The 21879-nt window shown below is 40.5% G+C and overlaps 2 protein-coding genes across 7 annotated transcripts in view; one reads left to right on the top strand and one right to left on the bottom strand.

Moving 5' to 3' along the window:
- Positions 1-41: 41 nt before the first annotated feature.
- Positions 42-17768, bottom strand: slc44a2 (solute carrier family 44 member 2 (CTL2 blood group)). 5 transcript variants are annotated; one of them, XM_029435652.1, is made up of 23 exons: positions 17638-17768; positions 11340-11388; positions 11165-11238; positions 10533-10617; positions 10261-10345; positions 10047-10166; positions 9891-9951; positions 9635-9761; positions 8337-8420; positions 7938-8050; positions 7722-7853; positions 7533-7632; positions 6840-6932; positions 6439-6523; positions 5997-6259; positions 5769-5863; positions 5134-5237; positions 4981-5054; positions 4764-4834; positions 4574-4662; positions 4064-4148; positions 1220-1338; positions 42-1176 (listed from the first exon to the last, which is right to left on the bottom strand). In XM_029435652.1, the coding sequence occupies exons 1-22, from the start codon at positions 17672-17674 to the stop codon at positions 1229-1231; spliced, it is 2136 nt and encodes a 711-aa protein (XP_029291512.1). In that variant the 5' UTR covers positions 17675-17768; the 3' UTR covers positions 42-1176; positions 1220-1228. The 5 variants fall into 5 exon arrangements, with proteins under 5 accessions (XP_029291512.1, XP_029291503.1, XP_029291493.1 ...); XM_029435643.1 differs by having other exon boundaries at positions 42-1188; XM_029435633.1 differs by having other exon boundaries at positions 42-1338.
- Positions 17769-19626: 1858 nt separating this feature from the next.
- The window catches only part of gcdha (glutaryl-CoA dehydrogenase a), an 8878-nt gene continuing 6625 nt past the window's right edge, over positions 19627-21879 (top strand). Inside the window, exons 1-7 of one of the 2 annotated variants that reach the window (XM_029443068.1) lie at positions 19627-20007; positions 20416-20532; positions 20729-20761; positions 20878-21018; positions 21229-21291; positions 21525-21695; positions 21788-21879. The exon at positions 21788-21879 is cut by the window's right edge and continues 38 nt beyond it. In XM_029443068.1, the coding sequence (XP_029298928.1) occupies positions 20430-20532; positions 20729-20761; positions 20878-21018; positions 21229-21291; positions 21525-21695; positions 21788-21879 (603 nt within the window). In that variant the 5' untranslated portion in view covers positions 19627-20007; positions 20416-20429. Of the gene's footprint in view, positions 20008-20412; positions 20533-20728; positions 20762-20877; positions 21019-21228; positions 21292-21524; positions 21696-21787 lie in introns of both variants that reach the window. The other variant, XM_029443058.1, reaches the window with a different exon arrangement.

The raw sequence follows: 21879 nt of genomic DNA on the forward strand, positions 1-21879 counted from the left end.
ATCCAGGTTATTTTGTCGAAATAAACCCAAGAAGCAGTGGCCTTATTTGTCCTTTGAACACTGACATGGCAATCCAAACTTTTATTAGTTTACAACAAAATTACACGTAATGTGTACTTTTACAAACTCAAAATGTTGCACATTTATCATGAATATGTTTTATATGAACAGACAACACAGGTTATTAAAAAAATTAAGACTGCAAGTCCATGTTGAATCACTTAGGTCATTTGTAATCTCTTAGGGCTTTGGGTATCATATCAAGCTTCTAATCGCCTGCATTTAAGCAACTTTGGTTTGGTGAGCTAATTTATACAGTATATAACACAATATGCTGAGTTAAACTGATAAAGCACAGCTTTACTCATGTATCAACAGGCCACATCTGCCATAAACTGGAGATCTCTTTGAAAGACACAGGATCCTTCAAAGCTTCCACATAAACTGCAAGACAGAATACACACACATGACAAAAAAAGACCAATATATACAATGAAAAAGGAAAACATTAGTTTTTAAAGGTGTGTAGGATTTAGTGGCATCTAGCAGTGAGGTTGCAGATTGCAACCAACTGGATAACCCTCCGCTTACCCCTCCCTTTACAACTGTGTCAAAGAACTATGATGGTAACGTGAAAAAAATGTGAAAGGCCCTCTCTAGAGCCTGAGTTTGGTTTTTCCGTTCTGAGCTACTGTAGAAACATACCAGACTCTGTGAAGAGGATCTGCTCCCTAGGTAGACACAACAGGCTCATTCTAAGCTAACAATAACACAATGATTCTTAGTTTAAGGTGATTATACACAAATACAAAATTTGGTATGAATACTATATTCCATTTCTGCCAATAAATCCCCTAAATCCTACACACTGGACCTTTAAGGCAGACTAAACAACTAGTTATCTTCTGTAAGTCAAGTCCCTTATTCCTTCTGATATGAAATTCCCCTTGTTGGGCAAATACAGGTAGCCAATGGACTTAAGGCTTTGTAACAAAATAGAAAATAATGTCATACAGACAACATAAATGAATCTCATTTGGCAGCAACACACAAACATACTGTACATGCCTAATGTAGCACAGGGAATGGCACGCCTCCTTTTGTTCTGATTTCCACTTAAACCACACACACACACACACACACACACACACACACACACACACACACACACACACACACACACACACACACACACACACACACACACACAACACACACAACACTTGACCTAATCTACAGATTTGGCCTCTTCATTGGACTTCTTTAGGAGGCTGAGCAGGTTCTGGGACATGAAGTACGGCCTCTCTGCTGATCCATCGTTGCGCTCCAGATCCTCCACTGTGACATAGACAGAAGCAGTTGAGGAACAACATTTTCCCAACAACATGCTGAAGTGCCATTTAACTGTTTCATGCATTGTTTATCTATAATCTGCTTTGCCTTTCAGCTAATTAGGAATTAAAGGAGTACTCCAGAAATGTAATATTGCGCTTCCATAAAGTACGCACAGTTAAAGGAGTTATTTAACACTAGGCTGTAAAGCAGTGTTTTGCTTGCCTCTCTGACTGAAATGTTGAAGTCCATCAGACGGTTGTTCTGTTGTATCTTTAACTACACACACTACTGTGTTGTCACAGGATCCAGGACCTGTATACAGTATCACTGAAGTAAGGTGAGAGGATAAACCACTAGAAGTCAGTAAAAACATATTCAAGTGGTGTAAGTTGCTCTTTAACTAAAATAAAATAAAATTCTCTAATTGAGTGGTTAGGGGTCTAGACCCAATAATAATGTGAGGGGTCGGGATTTCTCTTACTGTTTTTCCTTTTTGAAATGTAATATTCTGGACACTACCTCATTAAGTATCTAAAGAAGGGGGAAATGCTCTTTAGTTTAACTGTTCACAAGTCGTGTCCAGGAAAAGCCAATAACCTGGGATCAGGGGCCCCAAGTAGTAGTTGTTTCGTTTAGGGTTAGGATTACAATCCAAAACTTTGGGAACCATGGATCTAAATCAATGCAGCAGAGGCAGATATAGCAAGATTCTAGTCCCTAACATGGTTACAGAAACCCAAGATACTACACTTCCCATAATGCATCTCAATCTGTTTTTTAGCAAATGCCAACACCTTTCGAATTCCTTTCATTTATTTCCTTAGAATTAAGACAGCCTCCTCCAAAGCCACGGAAAACTATGCAACTGTTTTACAGGCTGAGTAGTAGTGGTAGGGGTAACCAAGTGACTTTAACATGTCAAATTGTTGGAGTGCCCCTTTAAGACTAAATCGGTCATAAAAACTCACCTGCTTACAAACGCCGAACCCCCTTCAAACTCGTGTTTACCCACAACAGAACTACTACGATTGAATACAATCACCTTTAATTAAGATTTACATCCAATAAATATGGAATGTCATCAATCAGTAGTTTCATTGGGAATTCAACTTACATCTTTCACAAGGCAACAAACAAGAAAAAAGGTACAAAAGCATCCAGAGAATTAAGATGTTAGTTGCGAGCATTCAGAAGGCCATGTCAACACCATGCAGCACTTAGACAGAGAGAGACAAAGGGAGGATAGGGACAGTGCAGGGGGATCAGTAAACAACTTTCAGGTGGGGGTTAGGGTTAGGGGGGCATAGAGGTCACGATTGCTGCGTCGTGGCGACACAAACACATCACTTACGCCAGTCTGAAATACCAAGGCAAGTAGGTGGCAATACAATACATTGGATCCCATCTTGGATCTCTACAAGACTGAAGCCAAAACAATCCATAATATAAGTACAGTACTGTATATATACAAGTTCCATAGGAAAAAAAAAGATCCAATATTCATACAGTATATCAAATATGTCAAACATTTTGGCTGGTCAGCTGGTATTATTGTAAACAGTGAAAGAGATTCACCGTCGATTGAGATGTGTGTGTTCTGACTGTAAACCCGGTACGTAGTGGTTCTGTAGTGCATCCGTTAACAGGATTAAGACAACAAATATTAGTGACAGCAATCAGGCACAGGTTCAGCACGCACAATGTTCTACAGATCGTCACAATATAAAAACCAACACTGTTCTAAAACCAACACAAGAGCATTTTGTTCAAGCTACAGAGATGCAACTGGGCTTTTGACCTGCTTTGACCTTCACACGTGGACCACAACCCTGTCCAGCTGGACGTCACATCTGAGATTTCAGCTTGTTGTTTGTATGCTGTACATTTAACAGACCCATAAAGTTGTCGATACAGTTCTTTCCTTCTTTTTGAGCTTTACCAAGCCTTATTTCTTTGCCCTTGCATTACTGTTGACATCTACTCCTGTGGCGCAGACGGAGGGTTTTCCAAAGATTCTTCTTTTTTTTCATCAGTCTCTGCTTTCTCTGCTTTCTCAGCCTCCGCAGCGGGAGGTGACCCCTCCTCGTCTTTTTCCTCCTGTTTCAACTCTGGCTTTTCCGCCTTTTCTTTCACCTCTGCTTCTTCTTTCTCTCCAGCCTCCTCATCCCGACTGACTTGCTGTTCTTCGCTTTTCTCCTCTTTTGGCTCTTCGGCATCCGTCGTGGCCTGCAGAGGCTGCTCCTCCTCGTTCTCCTGCTTGAGCACCGTCTGCTGTTTCAGTTGGATCTGTCCGTCTTGTTGCTGCTGAAGAGGGGTCTCCTCCTCCAGTTTCACCTCGTCCACTTGGTTTGCAGTATCCCCCTGCTCGACACCATCGTGGTCTTCCTCCAGCTTCTTGGTTTTGGAGAGGATCTCGTGCAGCTCGGGCGACATGAAGTAAGGCCTTTCAGACGAGCCGTCATTTCTCTCCAGGTCCTCGCCTTTTTGCGTGTGTGGGGATGCGTATTTTGTGGTTTTTGTTTGGGTTAATGGAAAATTAGGGGGAAATGGAAACATGAAATAAAGGTGTGTGAAAATAAAGGAAAATTAATGGGAGAAATGAGACAAAGAGAAGAGGAGTCAGAAACATGGCAGGAAGAAGAAAACAGCATTTCAGATTGAGGCAGTGGTATGAGTGCTTGAAAATAGGAAGAAGAGAGGAGATCTGGCTGAATGTAAAGTTACTCACAGAAGCAGAGGAACAGTGTGTCCACACACATGGCGTACACGCTGAAGAAGCCATGGGCGATGAGGTAGGATCCCACTACCAACGTCTAGAGGAAGAAAGTCACAAGCATCAAGATCTCTTCTGTGGCATCAAAGCCCACAGGCGAGCTCAAAAGGGTTTCATTTACAAAAGTCTTAAACCTTTTTCTCTTGCTTGCCATAGGTAGCAATACAAAGTATTAGGGATGCACTAACTTATTTTCATTATCGATTAATCTGCAGAAAACGTTCTCAATTAATACATTAGAAAAGCTGTAACCAGAACACTTTTTGCTTAAAGAAATACTAAGTTGATTATAGGATATAAAAAAACAGGTCAATTAATTTATCATGAAAATAATGTATAATCGTGAAACCTTCCCACAAGGTATTACATTGGGTTTTTATGGTTTTAAAAATGTCTCAAATTGACCTGGGTGAACCCTGCAGAAGCTATTTGTGCTTGTGTATTATATAGCTGAGTTTTTGTCACCATTATTGGCACCCAGTAGTAGTTCAGAGATGGAGCCGCCTCCTCTATTGCTTTGATCCTTCCAGAGAAGAAGAAGAAAGAGAAGATGCCTGTACAGAAATAAAAGTGAATTAGAGGACTTGAACCAGAAATCCAGACAGATTTCTCTCCAGTGTAGATACTTTTGGTCTAAAAATAAAAGCTCTCCTACCAACGATTCCAACAATGAGGAGCTTCCCAAGAAACAGCAGGAAGTCGGTCACTTTATCTAAAACAGCCACCCTGTGTTGAAATGGGCACGGGAGAGAATACGTATGAGAGTATATCACATTGAACCGGGGATAAGAACAGCTTGAATATAGAATAAATGTTGTAGTTTAATGATTATAGAATTAAAAATTGTGGATATTAATGTAATGAAACTCCACCTGACGATGTTCCTCATGAGAAGGAAAAAGGCATCTCGAGCTGCGGGGCAGAAACTTTTTCCATAGATGGCAATCTGAAGAAAAAAAACAATTTACCACTTTAAAACCTGACAAGATCCAACATCGGTCACGCATCTGGTTACGATGACTCACCATGATGTAGGCATTCCTGTTAAGGAACTTGATGCATTTCTCCAGACACCAGAAACAGCACTTCATGCAGCTCAGCATGAATTTAGCAAACTTGTTCTGTGCACCTGCAGGATGAGAGTTGTTACAATTAATTTATTCATTTAATCTGATTGGTCCAGTCTTGAGAGAGAGACAGAGAGAGAGAGAGAGAGAGAGAGAGAGAGAGAGAGAGAGAGAGAGAGAGAGAGAGAGAGAGAGAGAGAGAGAGACAGAGACAGAGAGAGGGAGACAGAGAGAGAGAGAGAGGAGAGAGAGAGAGAGAGAGAGAGAGAGAGAGAGATAAGAAGAGAGACAGATAGAGACAGAGAAGAAGAGAGAGAAGAGGGAGACAAGAGAGAGAGAGAGAGAGATAGAGAGAGAGAGAGAGAGAGAGACCGAGAGAGACATAGAGCGACAGAAGAGAGAGAGTAGAGAGAGAGAGAGATAGAGAGAGAGTAGAGAGAGAGAGAGAGAGAGAGAGAGAGAGAGACAGAGAGAGAGAGAGACAGAGAAAGAGAGAGAGAGAGAGAGAGAGAGAGAGAGAGACAGAGAGACAGAGAAAGAAAGAGAGAGAGACACGCAAGAAATTTAGTAAGTCAGTTGTTAAATCTTCTGACCTTTCAACTTGTGATCCAGGTACTCCAGAAGGACCCTGATGACCTGGACCATAGACAGGATCAGGGAGCCAAAAGCCAGAGAGCCTGTGTGGTATCTGGAGAGGAGCAGGAGACAGAACCAACCGTGAGCAACTCTGATTTAATAGTTAGTTTAGGAGATAAATAGGAGATTCTCAAATACACATTAGTGGACAGATTGCACACACAAATACAGATTTAGCCTCTAACCGGAGAGCCCGTCCGAGGGAGGAGAATATGGGGAAGGCGGGAATATCGTCAGGCTTCTTGAAGGCCCAGTAATACGAGGCGAAGGCCCCCGACAGAGTGACCTGTCCCAGGGCCGTCACAAAGTTGGCGCACCAGAAGAAGAGGAAGACGTTGTAAAACTGGAACAGGATCAGGTATTTGTGGTAGAGGCTCTCCCCACCATAGAAGGCAAACAGGCACTCTGCATCAGTACACTGAGCTGAAGCGTTGGAGATGTTGAATGTCTGGAGGAAAAGAAACGGAAGACCGCTGGATTAGTGAATCTAGTTTTCACGAACTCGATGAAAACTGTCCAGGTAAATAACGACATAAGCAAACTTCCTAAAAGGTGTCAAATATAAGCAGAATATGAGTCTTGCAGGCAGTCAGTTAATTTCATGACACAGTGGCATTTAAAGCGTACCTTGGGGTCGCAGGTCTCTCGTGAGTACTCACACTCAGTGGTGTTGAACACTTTGTACACCTGCTCATTAGAGGTGGACAGGAAACTGATCAGAGCGGTCAAGGAGACTACAGTATGTCAATCAAGTCTACAATCAAGAAACAGCCTTGAGAAGTCATACATGTGATGGATTGAATGTTTAACTCATGGATTACGAGGAAAATTAACGTAGATGCTCATTCAAATTGACATTTCATTCTACATGTATTCTTTCCTTTATGCAAAATACATCAAATATAAATAAGAAAAAGAAAAACTATGCAGTGTAAAGTTGGAAATCAAATTTGTGCGTGCAAAGAAAGATTGTGACACATTTATGTTTTGACCTTCTTTGATCATCATCGGGACAAATGAAAGGATACACAGCAGTGATGGCCCAGTACGCAATCACCACGGACAGGAGGGCAAAGGTGAGCAGTGGGTAGAACAGCGATGACATGACATGCCCAACAGCTCTGAAAAAACAACAACAATCGAGACGAAAAGTTCATGGAGGAAAGTTTCCCAAACAAAGAAGCGCACCATCGCACTCTCACGTTCAAGTGTAAGAACTAAAGGTCTCTTCTAACTGCGACAAAAACATATGCAATCAAATGAAAGCAGCGCTAACTGACTTTTTTGGGGCAGCAAATACAAGCTGTAAATAACATTGACTTATTATCAACTTATAAAGTTATGTTGGAGGTATTAGCTAACAGTTGCCTGTACACATCCAGCTGACATGGAGAACAATGAGCAGGTTGCTGACCAATCAAAGCTTTGTGCTGAAAACAGTTGTCTACTGCAGTTGCCATGAGGTTGATGAGAGCTGATAGAGTGAACAAAACAGTAAAGTCGCTTGCCGTAAAAACTAAAACAATGAGCTGAAAGAAGCAAAAACGCTCTGTAGAGGTAGAGTCGGGTGATAATTCTCTGTGGGTTTGTCACTATGATCGACCCCTTTCACATTACTCATAGTCATTTAATCCATTATCATTATAAAAATATTGATAGTGCAACTTGTGAGTGAACAGGAAAACGACGCACAAAGCCAGACGGGAACAACTCAGACTGACCTGCTGGCCTCTTTGATGAGTGCGATGGCAATCATGATTCTCTTCCTGAGGAAGATGAGTAGCAGGATGATGATGAACTCCACAATTGCCAGGATGATCACTGCAACACAGTGAATGCACTATATTAACAGGATTCATAAAGACTTAATGCAGAGATGAATTAAAGACTGAAGGTGTGTTTGTGCGTACTGAAGGCCAGCCAGGTCTGTCTGATCTGCAGGTACACAGAGAAGTCCGTCTGCACGCCCAGGTCGCGGATGGTGACGTCAGAGCCCGGCTCTCCCTTCAGACTCGCAAACTCCATGTAACAGTGGAAAATCCCTAAAAAAAGAGTTCAAATATTTAGAAGTTTTTCATTTTAATAAAAGCAGATAACTTTATCATCTCCAGAGGCTGGAGACTTACCATATCCGATGACGATAATAACCAGAACAATCATGACCCAGACCATGATGCCAGCCAAGAATCGCAGCAAGACGATGAAAATCAAGCTGACGAGCATGGCGATCACCAGACCACTGCAGAGGGCGGACACGTCAAACATTGGAACATATTGAGAGTGTCTTTTCTGCATTTTTGCCTGTGCTCCTGAACTCTCAGATGCTTTTATATACCAAGTGAAAACATTTTAGAGCCATGATAACTCTGTGTGTGTTTTAACAACTACAGCAGATCAGCTGACTGAATGTATTTAGTGGCTAGAAAAAACTGTTCATTAAAAAAGTTTGTGTTGTGATTTACTCCTGATGTTCGACACAACACTGTTCTGTTTCTGTAAAGCTAAACACGAGAAAGTTGACTTACAGCAATATCCAGTGCCAAGACTGAGTGTAGTCCTCAAATATTCTCATGGCCACCTGGCGAGCTTCAACAACCACATTTGATTTCCTGTTAAAAAAGGAAATGAATGAAAACCAACCAGCATGGTCCAAAATAAATATGGTAGACATCTACAAAATATGGAGGCCCAAACCTGACTACATTTTGCAAAAGGTTATCAGACAAGTAAACATTAAGCCTATAACTGAACATATCAACAAATACTGGCTAGATTAACTAAAAACATTGGTAGCTAAAACACACCAGTCTGTTCAGATAGCTAGCTAACTGAAGCCAACATTCACTCAAGTATCAGTATGCTGTGTACTGTATAACAGGAGTTAACGCACATTAGCCCTCGTCTGACACTTATCAACACAAAAACTAACGCTGCTGTACAAAATGAATTACCTGGTAAAAAGCAATGAGACAAATTAGATTTAGACTTTTAATTTGAAACCGTTTCATTTATTTACATAGGCTAATAAGTAATACTGTTATTATTATGTTATTAATCTATTAATTTGATCATGTCTAATTAAAAATGAAGATGAAAACTTTAACGTAGCTTTACTCTCTCCAGCTGCTGTCAGCAAGAATAAATCATAACCTGCGATACTCATTTTGATCATTAAACAAGCGTTAGGGAACATTGCAACCTCCCCCAGTGGGACTAACGCTGATGGAAAACACTGACATAAAGAACCTACAGGGTGCTTACAAACAGAGCACAACCAAAGCAGGCGTAAACTGGAGCAAACACACATCAGCGTTCGGTGTAAATAGCAGAAAGACCTTCAAGTAGCCCATCAAATCACTGCAGGGATGTGATAGGCTATCTGTCAGCTGACACAGCATAGCAACATGTGTAGCAACATGTGTAGTCAACATGTGTGTCAACAGTGTCAAACCTGAACTGCTTCTTTTATCCACTGACAGCGGTTTCTCTTGGGTTTAAAAGTAAGGATTATTTTAATTTTTACTGATTCATCTATAAATGTTTTCTTTGATTATTCAATGAAAAGAAATGAAGACAAATGTAGTTTCTGAGAGTAGAAGGTGATATATTTAAATGTCCCTTTTACACTAAACCAACAATCCTCAACCCAAAGGGATAAGAAATTGTCTGTATCTATCTGTATCTTTTAGGGTTGGGATAATGTGAAGTTACAACATGATTGTGACAGCGTGTTCATCAAACAGCTCTGAAATTGTGCAACATAAAGAGACATGTTCTTACAATGCCAACATATTTGTGTCGCCATACAGTGAAAAGAACTCACTTGGATGCCTCCAGCACATCCGTGGCATTGATATTGGCGCCCTGTCCAGCATCAAAAGAGGTCTCGTTGCCCACCACCACCACCCCGCCTTTCATCGTTCCCAAGGCAGGAAGGCAGCGCCGTGTGACTGTGGATGGAGGAGACAATCCGTTTATGTATATGGTTCTAATTGTTACAAAATATCTACGTGCACAGCGACTTGTAGTGTAAAGATAAAGTGAGTTTAGGAGGTGAAGAAAACAAGCTTCTCACTTACAGGCTTTACTGGGCATCAGCATGGCAGGACACAAGCCTTCCTTCAGGATCTCAGGAGGACTCTGAACAATATAAAACACCCGTCATAGTACTTTAAAAACATTTTTCACTGTATCACTTTACAAAATGTGAATAATGAAATGATTTAAACACTTACCAATTTGCTGAAGTCCACTCCATCCTTACAGTATTGCTTGAAGTATTCATGGTCCTCTTTGCTGCCTACCTTGGCTTTCACCAACGTCATATGCCGGTCAGGACAGCTTTCCACACATAACTGGACACAGATAGTAACGTACATTCATGACATTCAGCGTGGTTGTTAGAAAGGAGGAAAACGTTGGACAGGACATAAAAGATAAGTTTCTGACCTGTGTGGTGGGACACTGGAACTCCAGCAGCACCAGAGGGCTGGCACATTTCAGGATGTTAAAGTAGAACAGAAGAGGCTTCTTCCTGTTTTGTAAGAACAGTGAAACAAAACTATTATTTGGCCAGTATCATAAATAAATGTCCCAAATGAGGGGTATCAGATCACAGCAATATCTTTCATTACTTGAAATATACAAGTAAATCTGCATGTGAGAGGTTTTCAAGGCCACTTATACTGTAAACATCATATTCATATTGTCAGGCGACTCACTCCAGAGGTGTTCCAGCTTGTCCGCAGAACTGCCCCCTGCTGTCGGTGGGATAGATCACTTTCCTGGGGTCACCCTGAGACCAGGCTGCACAGAGAACAAGTAGAATCATTCAGAACAAAAGAAGACATTAGATAAAAAGACAATAACTGTCAGAAATGTAAAGTCGAACACACTGCCTCTTGCACATCAACAGATCTTTTAACCCCCTGAACACAAAATAACGGCTGGTTTGAAAAGCATATTTTTGCCAAAATGACACCATTTATCAACAGTCCTTAACCACATTATGTGTGACGATGTGTATCGTATATGTAAACCGAAGCTTAAATGAATATTGGTAACACTTGTAGGCGCTTGGAAAAATGTTGTATATATAGATTCCATTTTATTCAAATGTTTGTAAAGTAAATGATCAAGTCAATTCTGCTTGCGTTTTTTCTTTTTTAAATGATCTATGGCAATATAACTGTGTTATAGGAGCCTGGCAACAGCTTTATACACCTCACTGATGAAGGCAAGATGGACACAAATGTTTCTTTAATGTTCTTAAAAATTCAAAAATAAATAATATACTCAATAATAAAACCATGGTTCCTCTTAAATCAATAAAACTTATGAGGATGGACCTTACCGACGATCCCGACAGCAAAGTACCCCAACAAGGCCAAGATGAAGAGAATGCAGCAGAGGATGTCTGTGCAGCCCCTGAGGAGAGCAGAGGGGAAAGAGATGCAGAGTGGTGTCATTTGTGTCTTGTGTTACTGAAAGAAGATGATTATGATCAGAGGTTGAAACGGACGTCTCACCTGTTGTGAATTGGTCCTTTGAAGTTTGGGTCAAACTTCCTGGACTCCCCTGTGGACAAAAACAGACAACGGGCTTGTTCATTTCTCCGACTATAACTAGCATTAATGCTAGTTATGCTAAAACACGTGGTTTCACCTCAGGGACCACAAACATGTGTCGACTGTAAGTTCTCAATGAAAACTCCTCAACCAACAACTGCTGGTAAAAAGTGTTTTTTGGCAATTATATAAATGTAGTTCACCCAACACAGTGGCCTCTGACACAACAATAGTTCAATCCCTTGGTTGTTGATAATGACATTAAAATGAATAATCTAATATTAATAGGAATATCTCTCCAATATCGTAACATACAAATAGTCATATAAATAATACTAATCTTGGAATCATGCATTTGGACAACTGCACATGTAAAATGATAAATAATAATAAATAGTTGTAGATACTCTTTGCTGTTCTTATTAGATTACATACACTAACAAACAGCATTTCTTCCAATAATTTACACCTTATTTGAATTTTTAATTGTTATAATACATGAGTAAGTTGAATGTATGTGCGCACACGTAGAGCTCCTCATGAGGACAATATATAAATGTATTGACAAAGAAAGGATCTCCAGAACAAAAGGATTCTTCTGCCCAACTGCCATGCCTAGCAACCCACAAAATGGCTCCCCCGGCGACGGTGAGCTCCCTGTGGACATCACCAGCCGCCATGGAAACACCTCAGACACGGCAGAGAGAGCGGAGAGTCCACTCTGCCTACAGTGAGGTCATCATGAGCTAACGCTGTGAGTCAACAATAAGTATGAGCTTGCTCTTCGCTCATTTTCAGAAAAACAACGTTTTAGACAGGAAATCAGCACGGGGAAGAATTGTGTAAACATGAGCTCCTCGATAAACAGACTCTGAGATATTACAAATCCTTTCAAATTACTGTCTGCTGCAGACTTCCTGACAATTCACATGATGGAGTAGCATTTAACTCTTCTTTAAATTCTCTGTTAAAGACCCAAAGCTGGAGTTAGAGGCGATCCTAGCGACCTGCTGTCACTGCGTAGTGCTTACATACAGTATGTCTGCCACACACATACACAGGATACACACACACCAACTCTTCCTACTCATTACAGAGATGCAACTGGCACCACAAAGGCATCACTGGTCTTTGTATTTAAGGTAATATGCGACTTAAAGCAGTCCATTAAGCATCTCAATTAGTGATCTAAACATGAGCCATTAGTCACAGCAGCAGTCTGACAAGCTTGAGTAATGGCGTCAAGACATTCAGCAAATGAACCTTTAGTTCTTCATAAATCCAGGCGGGCCAGACTGTTACAGTACCTTGTCTTTCGTATTTTCCCATCTTGACGTTACTTCTGTCTTTGTCATGGACGGCTTTATAGGTTTCTCTGTGTGCTGCTGTGTGTGGCAGTTGTTTCTTTATGTTGTCTTCCTGTATGAGGTCCTTTAACCTCAAACTCTTCACTTCCTTCTTTCTGTGTTTTCAAAGCTCTGCCTTCACCTCCTATTCCCTCTTTCTTTCCGCAGAGCCTCTCTTGGCTCAGGATGTATCGGGGGAATTGCAGCCAAAACAGTATTTGATGGGGGAATTGAGAGAGGAGCAGCAGAGACTTGTTGCATGAGAACCTGCTGTTGCCAAAATTGGCTTAAGACTAAAATGCATATGTTTTACAAATCTGACTGAAAACAAAACAGTCTTTCACCCCGGCATCATAACAGTTATTTAAGGCTTCCACTCAATCCATTGAGTGAACATGATCAACTGTGTTCAGTTTCCTTGTTAAGATCTGTTAACTGCATGCAGAGCAGCTGCACGCTCATCTCACAGTAGTCTCTGACCAAAACATATCAGTCTCACGATGCAGCACATGTAAAGCCCTATAAAACATCCCTACTGTACAGCTTTATGTGTAACTCTTATCTAGTAAGATGTACGGCCTTCTCTGTTTACTCAGCTTCCTGTTTCTATTAAGCGGTATTTCCCAGCTGTGACCACATCCCCTTATAAGGGCTTCCTTTCATATTCAAACGTTCCATCACTAATTTCGCAAACAATGGACAACGATTTCTTGAAATGGTTTCTTGCATTGTTAAGACAATGATTCGGTTATGATGCATTGTGTGCGTCTGAGACATGTGAGGCAGCGAGCTGAACTGTCGGCAGAGATAAAAGCGTCCTACGTCTTCTCCGCTGGCACATGACTGTGATTGGTTTGGTCTTCCCACTTCTACTGCCATGTGACACACTGACTGCATGCCATAGCATGAAATACAACCTACAACTATTGACCCTATACACGAGCCTGTTATATGCACATGCAAACTCAACCTTGTTCGTGATAAGAAATCCAGTTTCCTTAACCTGTATTGAGCCCAAGGCTCATATCAACATTTAGACAGTAAAAGTACTTTAACATTTTCAGATATTCGCTTATTATATCTGGAAAAAAGGGGGAAACAGTTAGCCTGTCCAAAGGTAACACAATTGGCCAACCAGCCAGTCCTAAACGTACTATTTCTTGGCAAGGAGAAGTCTCCACAACCATTTTGGTTAAACTAACAAAATATACCAAGTTAAAAAGTGAGCTTCAGGTGCTTGTAGGTGGATTTTCCCCTGTTCCCGGTTTATGCTCATCTAATGGACTGCTAGCAGTAGGTTCATACAGAGCAGGTAGTATCAATCTTCTAACTAACTTTTCGCCAGAACCTGAATCCCAAAATGCTAAACTATTATTAAAGAATATTAGCTAATTGTCATATTTTAGCATGCATGCTTAAATGTTGTTTAATTCAATGATGGTGACCAAGATATGTACTGAGCGTGAGGACATTTTACAGATAAACTCCTGTTCTTGCTATTTTAAAAACAAGCCAAAAATGCTACTTCTGAAAAAACTGCACAATGGCCTATATTATTATTATTATTATTATTATTATTATTATTATTATTATTATTATTATTATTATTATTATTATTATTATTAAATAGATGTTTGTGATATAAATTTGTTTTAAAAGTCATGAAATATTGTATATTTTAATTCAGTTTACATTTTTTATTATTGACATATTATTGTTAACTATAATAATTCCAACCAAGTGTAAATGTACACCAGCACATACAAGTTGCATAACATAACAGGGAGTGCTGAGGTGTTTAGTGACCTGGCTGCAGTAGTTTTAATGTAAAAGGTTTAAAGGGTTTTCCCATTGGCCTTTAATTTGCAGAACCATCTGCTAATGTGAGAGACACAGCTCCATTAGAGCAGGAGGAACAGGCGTCTCTTTGCCTGCTTTGTGCCATAAAACAATCTCTGATTGTGCTAAAAGCATTCCAGCGCATTTGTTGTGTAAATGCTTGCCAAATTTCTCGAAAATAGTCTTGCTTGTTTATGTAATTGGCAAAATGAATGGGATAGTGGTTTCTGGTGTCAGTAGATGTAGATGTAGCAACCAAACACTTTCTACAAGGTCTACATGTTGCAGATGTTGCAAATGTTGTATTCTCTCATTTGGGTGGCCTGGGTGCCTCAGGTAGTTCACTATATGCTCCAGGGAACCTGAGGATGGAAACCCACAGGGCCTGCCAGACAATCTCAGTCTGCATTCAGGTCCATGCGGAGTTTAAACGTCTGCCAAACCTTAACCAAACCTTGCTGATCTTAAAGGAACAGTTCCCCCCCAAATCAAACATATATATTTTACCTGAAGTGCCATGTGTCAATGTAGATAGTTTTGGTTTAATTTGCTGAGTGTTGGAGATATCGGCCGCAGAGATGTCTGCCTTCTCTTAAATATAATGAAGATCGATGGCACTCAGCTTGTGTGACTCGAGATAATCAACAGGCCTTGCTGTGAGTGGTTTCATGCAGGAACAATTTTCTCTCTACTCAGTTACACCCGCCAACCGTATCACCGCGCAGAAGGAAGCGTGCATCTACTCATGGACGAGAGGCTCGTACTCGACACTGCTTTCTCACCTGAGCTAGCTAACGTTACAGCTCAGCTCAGAGGACACCATAAATATGTACATCTGGCGCTTGCACGAGCAAGAGCCTGTCGTCCATAAGTAGATGCACACGTCCTTCTGCGCGGGTTTAGTTCAGTAGAAAGATAGTAGCTGAGTGCCATCTAGTTCTATTATATTCGTTAATATCTCCAACAATCGGCAACTCACACCAACACAATCTAGATTGATAAATATAACTACAGGTAAAAATATATTTTTTTAATTCCTGAGGTGAACTGTCCCTTTAACAGTTTTTAGTAAAATCATCAATATTTAATTTGTTAAACAGTTGTGTCGGCCAAAAGGTTGATTAATACGCTCTCATACGGACAATATGTGTTTTTCTAATCCCAATTGCATGTGTGGGTGTTAAAGGAAGTGATGATGTCATCACTGATGTGATTCACTGATGGGCCCAGAGGGGTTATCAGATGAACCCTTCCCTGGCTACCCTAATGGGTTAGTGGCCACTGTGGTTGTGTGTGTGTGTGTGTGTGTGTGTGTGTGTGTGTGTGTGTGTGTGTGTGTGTGTGTGTGTGTGTGTGTGTGTGTGCGTAGACAGTACATGCAAGGAGACATTATGAGTACATTTGATCTCCTTTGTTCTTATCCCTGACTTTTTTATCTTTCTATTTAGAGCCTGAAGATAAAGATGAGGACTCACAGAAGCTACTGTACCTTACGTGACTGTTTTATTGCTCTATTAGCTGTTGCTGCTTCAAAAACTCCCATTTGCCAACTACTAATGAGGTCTTTGGCCTACATACTCTTAAAAAGAAAGGAGGAAACACATTTAAGTCTCTTTTTGTAGAGCTAAATGCTTAACAACTGACAACCACTGTCTCAGATCACTGTATCTCTCTACTCCTCACATAAATCTGGATCAAACAGCAACAGTTTGTCAGATTTTCCCAAACCAACAGTCCAAATGACAAGCGATCATTGTGAAACACTTGTGTATGCATGCAGTGTGTGGCAATGCATCTGAGTGTTTGCCAGCTTAATATTGACTGGAAGCCTCTTGCTTGTGTCTGCTGAGCAGGCAAGGCTGAACACAATCCAGGCAGTGCAGGCTGCAGCCTGCCTGCATGCATACATCAGCCTAGTTAAAGGGGAAATGTAGCAGTAACAGTAGCAGGCAACCAGTGGCGGCTCACACAGGTCAAACTCTGATGATAAAAACTGCTGTTTAAGAATACCGGTGTATTGAGTGTTTGCAACGTATAAACCTTTATCTCTGCTTTGAAAGGGCTGTGCTTTTTGACCTTTCAGCCTTCATGGGGGAGGAAAAATAGTTGACGTGGTGAAAGGAAAGCAACAAGGAAATGCTCCACCGTGGGAGCTCTATGGATTGACTGGAGAGGATGTGCCCTTAACATTTTGGGTTTGGGCTGTTTGGAGCATCTTACATTGTGAAAGAAGGAATAACTCAACAATCAGACAGCATTAGTGTGAAATCTGCGGTTTGCTCTTGAGCTATGGCTCCCCTCCCATGTAACAACACTGACAAGGGGTATTAAAGCAAGAATAACACTGGTTAGGAAAACTTCCTGACTCAACAGTTCATATGAACAACAACCCAGCCCAGACACAAGAAGAAGACCGCACCAGGCTGCTAAGTTGAGAAAACGCATGTGTGACACATAATAATCGGCAATGAGTCATGTCTTTGGCTGGTATAGAGGATGAAATTTCCATAATATATGGATGCGAACAAAAGCAATAAGCATGTGTTTGTATGTGTGTGCGAGGATCTGTGCGATCTGCGGATGAGATGGCATCAAATGTTTTTTGAGCCCAGGGGGAAAAACAATAAAGCTGGCCTATGTTGTGTGTTCCTGCAGTATAAATAACCTGCATATGAAGCTAATTTAATATACGTCCATCAAGACAAGCCATGTTTGAATGGATGGCAACCTATTTTTCTTTAACAGCCTATCTTATCGGTAACATATTAGCCATATAAACAACTAGGTGTGTAGTTTTAGTTCCGTTGGAGGCTATATTTGGTTTATAGAGGGCAAAACAAAACAAAACCATCCACTTACTTATTGCTTTCACTCCCTGTGTATTGTCAAATGAAAGAGTAAAGACTCTGAGATTAAAGAGGAGAACATAGCCGGGTGGTGGAGGCTGAGGATGAATCCAGAGCTGCATGAGGTCCACACCCATCCATCCCTTGCAGTCATTGTTTCCATTTCTTCGCTCGTTAAGAGAAAAATCAAAGACCGGTGAGCAAGCAGTAACATAAACGTGTTCTTACCGTATTTAGGGTCCGGGTTTTTTTCATCGGGCTCCATTCTCACACACTGCTCGGCTCCTCGCTGCTGGTCAGACGTTAGACAGGACAGTTACCATGGAAATGTCGAGGAAAAAAACATCGATAACACTAGCCGACAGAGAGAGAGAGAGAGAGAGAGAGAGAGAGACCATCCCAAACCAAACTGAAGCTCACGCGCATTCCAGCCTAGCGGAAAGGAGAGACAGCCAATCAAGGAGCAGAGTCTGGAGACTGACAGCTGCCACAGCCAATCAGAGTGCGTCTGAGCGGGACAAAAACATTTGGCTTGCCGCTACTTCAGTGGAATGTGTGGAGAGCGCAGACTAGTGTGTTTGTAATAGACATAATACATTTAGAAAGACGTTATGTCAGGGTTGCTTTTCATGATTAAGATTCAAAACAGAGAGCGTTATTTTTTACATTCTTATTTTAACTTCATATACGCATGTGTGAGAGAAAGTAGGCTACGGCTACATCCAATAAATAAAAGAGCACTGTTGTGATGAAAAATAAGCTAAATTACATTTACTCAGCTTCTTGTACATTACTTTAGTATTTGCATTGCAATGCATTGATCTCTACTCCACTGAAACCTATATATTTAACAGCTTTAGTTACAGTTAGAGCCAATTAAGGTTTTTCCATACAAAGTATAAGATCAAAGTATAAAATATGATTCATTTGTATAGATTCAACCGCTCAGTAGTATATAAAGTAGTCACAATTGGCTCAACAATACCCTTTTAAATGTGATCACAAGTTAATAACATTCTAGACATTCTGCATCACCAATACTTAAAAATAAATAACATTTTAAATACAGGAATTTTACTTAATGGAGTTCTTATAATGTGGTATTGTTATGTTTATTTACGGATATGAGTATATCTTTGTCTCTGCTACTCTGTTAAAAACCTATTAATTTGACTATATAACTCATGATAATACTTATCTATTAATTACTTGCATGTCACATGAGTGTAAGATAAGCATACAGTTACTGTCATGTGGAAACACATTTTCATGTGAAGTGAAACTGGCCATAGCAGATAGATTACTAGCTTTTATAGACACACCACAGCAAATCTGTGATGTATCCTACAAAAATACAACAAAAAACAGACTCCATAACATTCCTACAGAAATAAAGAAAACACCTCCAAAAGAAAACATTTAGGAGAGATTATCACATGTGAAGGTGAACTGTGACAGGTGGCTGCTCTGGCCACAAAAGTGTCATGTGTAGGTGTGCCGGTAAAACAATGAATAATTTAAAGGTATGAAACATTATCAGGTTTCTTAAGAAAATCCTCATGAGAACATTTAACCTTCTTAAATAACAAACTAATAAATACATGTGCCCAAGGTTCCTGGTAACATCTTTCTTGGTAAAGTCAACTGATTTCATGTTAATAATTGATTTGAGTAATTTAAATGCAATAATTATATATTAACAAATAAATGCAAAAACTAAAGGTTAAAGCTTCTAATTATTGTTTTTGTGTCATTACATTGTGTGGGTTTCTCCTAATATTTCTACATTTGTATTGACATACTTATTATTATTATTTTCTCTTTATATTTCCACATTTTAAAATGAACTTATTACTCTTTTATTTATTCCTCTTTATCTTGAAATTTATTTTCTTATTCTTTTACAGATTTTCTTTTATGGCACTCTTATGACTCCCCACCCCCCCCAAAAAATAGCAGGTTACACTGTAAAATGTTATCTGTCTTTTAAAATCCAGGGAACTTTTAGGCTGATAGTCCCAACATTAAGATCATATGTATGATGATTGTTGATAAAGTAGTTGTTTTATTAGCCTGTTGTCAGCTGCAGTGTCTTACAGAAGTTGGGTACAGACCCGCAGACATTCTGTACATGGCTACTTATTTTACCAGCCAATGATCTGGAAGGGCGTGGGCCGACACCCTCCACACATCCCGGTCACACAGCACCCCAAATGCGCCATTTTGAGTGTGGAAACGCGTTTCAGATTTAATTCACACAACTCCTATGCCTTAAAACAGTTTGTTGTGCACGGCACAGTAAGCAGCATAAACCATTCCCACAGACGACCCCTCCTGCGTGTGTTTAGTATCATTATGTTTCCACTGCTAAAGGCAGCCCGACGTTGGTTTCATAACTTCCATGCGTTGCACAACTATAGGTTGCGCATTGCCTACAGTGTCTGCTGCCTCTTCTGTCATGGAGGAAAACAGCTCCCATGTTAAACATTACGTATGCTGTGACGTTGCAACCGGCGAAATGTTACTTAAGCAACTTTTATAACTCACCGCTTACTCACCGTCATCGGATCATCAGATAAACCCATCGCGAGGAAACAGGTACTGTACTATAGTTTGGACGAAGCTTTTTAAAACAAATAGAAAAAGACACTAAATATTTCTATTGTTGCAAGTTGATTTAGGGTATTTGAACGCTGCTAGTTTGTGCTCAGGAACATTGGCTACAGTTGGACTTCTTCCTGAGAACATATTTTAACCACTATATTTAGTCCTCCATGGAGTGAGAATAATGCATTAATAATAATTAATGCTCATACACAATCTGTTTGCGTATGAGCCTGATAATAAAGCACTGTACATAGATTATTAAGGAAATTGTAATGTAACTCAACCTACAACATTGATGCACAACAATGTCAGTAACTGGAATGTGCTTTCACTCTATTTGAAGATAATTCAAATAATACAATTTTAATGAATATTTCCTCTGCTTTTCTACTTTAGTAGTATTCAGTAAACATATGGCTCTCAGAGGTTCTGTCACCCGCCTGCTCTGCAACAGCCAGAAATGTGCTGCTGTCACTGCGTCCAGAGCCCAGGGCACAGCTGCAACAGCAGCCAAAGGTACATTTCGAATTTTATATTAATTCTTTCAATTTATACAAAGAAATTGTAAGTCAAAGTTTGCTGTGGCAGTCTTTAGTGTATTATTCGCCACTCTTCTTCTTTTAACCCGAAAAGAAAAGAAACTCATAGGAGGTGAAAACAGATATATGTTTTTAAAATGTGTCTTAGATTACTTTTATTTTTCTTCTTTTAGATGTTGAAGAAATCCAAAAGCCGGCGAAGGCATGTAAGTGAAAGTTTTTTCAATAAGTCGGACCTGGTCCGTCCAGATTCCTTCACATGTGTCACATGACACAGTGACATAACCACTGTTTATATGTGTGTGTTTGTTTTGACCCTCAGCCAAGGTGGCGTTCAACTGGCGGGACGCCCTGAATCTGGAGGGTCAGCTGACCGAGGAGGAAATTATGATCCGGGACTCCTTCCGCGACTACTGTCAGGAAAAACTCATGCCCCGCATCCTCATGGCCAACAGACATGAACGTAAGCAAAGCTGACATGCATGATCGTAGCATAGAGAGGAATTATGTCTGTTGTGTCAAGCTCAAAGAACAGGAACGTCTGTCTTTTATGCAGCTCAGGTTTACTCACTTCTCGAGTTGTAACAGTTCGATGAGATGTGCAACAAGTGTTTATTTTCAGATGAATATTTGACTGTCAGTTTCTATTTTCCCAACATGCACTGTGCTACAGATTTCCACCGTGAGATTGTCTCAGAGATGGGAGAGTTGGGCGTCTTAGGCCCAACTATTAAAGGTAAACAGAAACAAAGCTACATCTTCATTATTTTGTCCTACAGAGTATTCTTTAGGTGCTGTTTAATATTGAAAGTATTATTTTTTTCTCAGAAATGTAAAGTGTGCAAGTATCCAAAATATTTAATGCTGTCAGTGTCATGCTCGTCTACTGAAAACACTCACATGTGACACATGTTTGGAAATGTAACTTGTACTTGTAGCACATAACACTGAGTTTTATTTTCCCTGCAGGGTACGGCTGTGCAGGCACGAGTTATGTGGCGTACGGCTTGATTGCCAGAGAGGTTGAGAGAGTGGACAGCGCGTATCGCTCAGTCATGAGTGTCCAGTCTTCACTTGTCATGCACCCGATCAATGCTTACGGCACGGACGCCCAGAAGGAGAAGTACCTGCCCCGGCTTGGTGAGAGTGACATGCATTTGTACATGACTTTTAAAAAAAATGGCAAAAGGACGGGCTCGAGATTGTCCCTCGTGTTTTTATTTGTCTCGCAGCTCGTGGAGAAATCCTGGGTTGCTTTGGCTTGACAGAGCCCAACCACGGTAGTGATCCCAGCGGCATGGAAACCAAGGCCAAATACAACCCA

Source organism: Cottoperca gobio, chromosome 1 (assembly GCF_900634415.1).
Source record: "Cottoperca gobio chromosome 1, fCotGob3.1, whole genome shotgun sequence".
In the NCBI taxonomy this organism is placed as follows: Eukaryota; Metazoa; Chordata; class Actinopteri; order Perciformes; family Bovichtidae; genus Cottoperca; species Cottoperca gobio.

What these genes read in the sequence shown, in the direction of transcription:
- slc44a2 (XM_029435615.1), bottom strand. Translation starts at nt 17,674, where the DNA reads ATGGAGCCCGATGAAAAAAACCCGGACCCTAAATACG. An exon ending in ACAGACCTGGCTGGCCTTCA is followed by an intron (nt 7,633 to 7,721) that starts GTACGCACAAAC and finishes ACTGTGTTGCAG; the next exon opens with TGATCATCCTGGCAATTGTG. An exon ending in CCTGGATCACAAGTTGAAAG is followed by an intron (nt 5,238 to 5,768) that starts GTCAGAAGATTT and finishes CTCATCCTGCAG; the next exon opens with GTGCACAGAACAAGTTTGCT.